This window comes from Homarus americanus, unplaced genomic scaffold, assembly GCF_018991925.1.
Source record: "Homarus americanus isolate GMGI-L3 unplaced genomic scaffold, GMGI_Hamer_2.0 scaffold57563, whole genome shotgun sequence".
NCBI classification, from domain to species: Eukaryota; Metazoa; Arthropoda; class Malacostraca; order Decapoda; family Nephropidae; genus Homarus; species Homarus americanus.
The window spans coordinates 202501-207500 of NW_024752597.1; the positions used below are offsets into that span (position 1 = coordinate 202501).

At 45.7% G+C, this 5000-nt stretch overlaps 1 protein-coding gene across 2 annotated transcripts in view; it reads left to right on the forward strand.

The window, feature by feature from the left end:
* The window catches only part of LOC121855144 (probable serine/threonine-protein kinase DDB_G0282963), a 72567-nt gene that overhangs the window by 26651 nt on the left and 40916 nt on the right, over positions 1–5000 (forward strand). Inside the window, exon 1 of one of the 2 annotated variants that reach the window (XM_042350013.1) lies at positions 1711–2494. The exons of the other annotated variant lie outside the window; for it this stretch is intronic. Within the exon in view, the coding sequence (XP_042205947.1) occupies positions 1898–2494 (597 nt within the window). The 5' untranslated portion in view covers positions 1711–1897. Of the gene's footprint in view, positions 1–1710; positions 2495–5000 lie in introns of those variants that run through there. 2 annotated transcript variants of the gene reach the window in all.

Here is a 5000-nt window from a genome sequence, read left to right on the forward strand (position 1 = left end):
CTTTATACGTTCAAGACAGTGCCCAAGGCTTTGATGGCTGAAAAATCATTGTGACAGTGTCCATTTTAGTGCCTACGACAGTGCTCCTAGTAGAAGTTTCCTTAGGACACTGTCTCTGTCAGTATTGAAGAAAGTGCCTCCATCAGTATGCTAGACAGTGCCTAAGTCAGTGTACCCGTTGTTAATGTCCCACATCAGTGCCTCTCTCCGACAGTGCCATTGATATTATATTCCGTGGACAGTATCTCCTCCAGTACTTCCATCACTAACTCCGGCAGTACCTCATACAGTGGGAAAGTACTGTATATCTACCACTACTTCCCCAGCCTCTTGCAATCCGACAGTGCCTCATAGTGGGGAAAGTATACCTATCACTACTTTCCCCCAGCTTCTTGCTATCCGACAGTGCCTCAGACAGTAGGAAGTACCTACCACTACTTTCCCCCAACCTCAAGTGTTACAGGGCAGTCATCATCGTCTTTCGCAGTGTGGGAAGAATTGCACACACACACACCAGCCTCTCACCTACCCCTGATGCTTGGGAAATATTCTCCTCTCTCCTTCTATTGTCTGGGAAATACTCAATATTTCCTTCTGTCGCCCGGGAAATATCCAATACCTCCTTCTGTCGCCCGGGAAATATTCAATACTTCCTTCTATCGCCCGGGAAATAATCAACACCTCCTTCTATCGCCCGGGAAATAATCAACACCTCTTTCTATCGCCCGGGAAATGATTAATACCGCCTTCTATTGCCCGGAAAATAATTAATACCTCCTTTTGTTGCCAGGGAAATAATCTGTACTTCCTTTTGTTGCCCGGGAAATAATCAGTACCTCCTTTTATCGCCCTGGAAATAATCAATACCTCCTTTTATCGACCGGGAAGTGGGACAGTAACGCCGTAACAGCCTGAAGAGTGTAAACATTGCCTAGAGTGTTACGTTATATTGCCGTCACATCATTAGTGTAACGCAGTAAAGCTATGAATGTGTGACGTTGTTCTTGTGACGCCGTAACAGGTTGGTGTGTTACGTGTGTTGAGTATTTGAACCTGAAGTAGTGAAGAATTGAACTTTTATATCGATTATTTGAACCTGAAGTAGTAAAGAATTGAACTTTTATCGAGTATTTGAACCTGAATGAGAAAAAAAACTTGGATATCATACAAAATTGAACCTTCTACCGTCATCTCTCTGTGAACTGAGAGTCAAGAATAAAAACATCCATTCATTTCAATCCTCTCACCAAATTTATGAACCCCTAGGGAAGAATTGAACCACTAGCACGTGTGTGAACCTTCAGGTGATAGGAGAACGTGTGTGAACCTTTAATTGAATCTCCAAAAACGTCTCCTGTGTCGGTGTCAACAAACTCCCCCCCCCCCAGGTTGAACGTCTATAAGGGGTTCAATTTCACGGAGAAAGAACCTCAGGTGTTACTTCGTCAGGTTTGAAAAGGGGGGGTGACGGTGAAGGTGTGGTAGTCGGTGAGTGGTGGGTTACCTGTGTGTGTGTTTGTGTGTCAGGTGGCGCAACACAACGGGTTCCAGTGGCTGGTTTTGAGGGAGTGACAAGACTTGGCTGCTTCCCTTCTCCTCCTCCTCCTTCTTCTTCTTCTTCTTATTCTTCTTCTTCTTCTTCTTCTTCTTCTTCTTCTTCTTCTTCTTCTTCTTCTTCTTCTTCTTCTTCTTCCTTCTCTTCTTCTTCCTTCTCTTCCCTCTATCTCCTTCCTTGACTTCTTCCTCCTCTTCTTCCTACTTCGCATTCCTTGAACCAACATCTCGAGAACTAGCCCTTGAGTATCACCACGCCTTGAGTACCACCACCCCTCGAGTACGACCACCGCCTTGAGTACCATCACCCTTCGAGTACTACCACCCCTCGAGTACGACCACAATGCCTTTAAAACGAAGTAAAAGCTTAGCAGTAACGGGGTCACCTGAGAGTACCAAATTGAGTACTATCTCGACCTTGAGTCCAAACAACGATTGGACTTCCCTCGCTGTACTCACTTCCCTCCCAAGGGCTCACTTCACACGACGTAAACACCCTGAGTACCACAACAACAACAACAACGACAACAAGAAGAACAACAAGCATAACAACTATCATGAAGAATCAACAACAATCTCCAACCACAATCACGAACTACCACACTCATCATCAACAAAAACAACCAGTACCCGTAACAACAATCATCTCAACCACGAACTACCACCCCCAACAAAAACAACCAAAATCCGTAACAACCACCACAACCACCACAATCACGAACTACCACCATTAACAAAAACAATCAGTACCCGTCACCACCACCACCACCACAACCGCGAACTACCACTACCACCACCACCAACAAAAGCAACCAATACCCGTAGCTCCTCCAACCACCACAAAAACCACAACTACAACCATCGGCAGCAACAGGACTCACCACTACCCACCACCACCACCCGTTCGACCCCTGGTAGACACGCGGCGTCCTTCAGGCTGGTAAGCTAACGGCCTCCTCTGTTTATAAAACCTTCGGGTGATTGGTGAATGTCTTGTGATTGCATTGTTATTGTATTACTATTGTATTGTTATTGTGACTGTTTTATTATTGTATTGTGATTGTATTGTTATTGAATTGTTATTGTTGTTATTATTATTAGGTGTTGTGATTATTCAATGGTTATTTATTTGTGTTGTTTCTTTGTTATTGTTGTTGTTGTTATTGCATCTTTAATATATTGTTTGTTTTTATTTGTTTTTTTTTATTTATTACGTTTTTGTTATTTTTTGTTTTATTCTCATGTTTTCAAATTTTTCTTCTGTTATTTTTGATTCGTATTTTTTCTTATATTATTATGAGGTTCTGCCTTGTCATCCTCTCTCTCTCTCTCTCTCTCTCTCTCTCTCTCTCTCTCTCTCTCTCTCTCTCTCTCTTTAATTTAATTTCAACAGGTTTTTGCACGTCATCCACCTCTCTCTCTCTCTCTCTCTCTCTCTCTTTAATTTAATTTCAACAGGTTTTTTGCACGTCATCCTCTCTCTCTCTCTCTCTCTCTCTCTCTCTCTCTCTCTCTCTCTCTCTAATTTAGTCTCAACAGGTTTTTGCTCGTCACCCACCTCTCTCTCTCTCTCTCTCTCTCTCTCTCTCTCTCTCTCTCTCTCTCTCTCTCTCTCTCTCTATAATTTAGTCTCAACAGGTTTTGCTACGTCACCCAGTCTCTGTTTGCCTTCAGTAACTCTCAATAGTCTTCTTTTTGTATTCCTCTCTTTCTTCTTCTTCTCTTTTTCTCCTCTTAGTCCTCTCTTCTCTTCTTCTCTCTCTCTCTCTCTCTCTCTCTCTCTCTCTCTCTCTCTTTCTCTCTCTCTCTTGAAGAAGTCAGTACCACAAGTGCCCCTATCACTTGTTATTACTCAGATCAAAACATTACGTAACAGTGCCATTAAGACCTCGTATTAGAGGTAGATTCGGCATTGACCTCCCGACCTTACATATGAGTGCCATATAGAGCCAATAATGCCTACTAAATGCCCTCGAATGCCATTGTTATCCGTGGCTATTGAGATAAAGGGCATTACGTAAAGGTGCCAATAAAGTTCATTTCAAACGTACACACAAGGCCGGGGTTCGACTCGCTAATTAAGGTGGGATCGGTTTTTTGAGATAACGGTTCGAATCTTTTAAATTGGGTTCGAATCACTTAAGTTGGGTTCGAATCACTTAAGATGGGTTCGAATCATTTAAAACGGGTTCGAATCACTTAAAACGGGTTCGAATCACTTAAGATGGGTTCGAATCTTTTAAAACGGGTTCGAATCTTTTAGACAGGCACTATACTCTGCCTTCCCTGGCGATGTAGTTTGGGCACGGGCGTTGGTTTATGGTAGTGAGTGGTGGTAGAGGATGGTGATAGTGGGAATGGTGGTAATAGGAGCTGGTATGTGGTAATAGTTGATGGTGGTAGATTGTGTTAGTAAATGATGCAAGTAGATACTGGTAGGTGAAATTAAAAGTGGTTTCTGATAGTGGTAGTTGTTGTCAGTGGGTGGTTGTAGTAGATAGCGAGGGAGGGAGGGAGTCAGGGAGGTAGAGAGTGAGGGAGGGAGGGAGTCAGGGAGGTAGAGGTAGGAGGGAGTCAGGGAGGGAGGGAGGTCAGGAGGGAGTGAGGTGAGGAGGGAGGGAGTCAGAGTCAGGGAGGTAGAGGTGAGGAGGAGGTCAGGGAGTGCAGAAGTGAGGGAGGATGGAGTCAGGGAGATGAGAGTGAAGACAGAGAGTGAGGGAGGGAGGAGTCAGGGGAGGTAGAGTGAGGGAGTCAGAGGGTAGAGAGTGAGGGAGGGAGGTCAGGAAGTAGAGTGAGGAGGGAGGGTCAGGGAGGTGGTGAGGGAGGGAGGGAGTCAGGAGTAGAGAGTGAGGGAGGGAGGAGGGAGGTAGAGAGTGAGGAGGGAGGTCAGGGAGGAGTGAGTGGAGGAGGAGTCCAGAAGGAGGGGGTGAGGAGGGAGTCAGGGAAGTGAGGAGGGAGCCAGGGAGGTGAGAGGTGAGGGAGGGAGAGGTCAGGAGGTGAGAGAGTGAGGGAGGGAGGGAGAGGTGAGAGTGGGGAGGAGGGGGAGTCAGGGAGGGAGAGTGAGGGGAGGGAGGGAGGTGGGCTGAGGGGGTGAGGGAGGAGGTGCCACACTTTCTCTACGCTCCACCCCCTTGACCTCTCCTTGACTCAGGTTTAACAACACGTCTCACCTAGCATGAGTTTTTTACCTGTCGTCTGTGGGCTAATGATCGCCAGGTATGTTAATGGTTTTTGTGTACAGGTGAGTGCCAGTTTAGGGGTGACAGTTAAAGGGGTGTTATTTAAAGGGGTGTTGGTTAAAGGGGTGTTGGTTAAAGGGGTGTTAGTTTAGGGGGTGATAGTTTAGGGGGTGATAGTTTAGGGGGGTGACAGTTTAGGGGAGTGCCAGTTTAGGGGGTGACGGATTAAGGGGTTCCAATTTAGGGGAGTGCCAGTTAAGGGGAGTG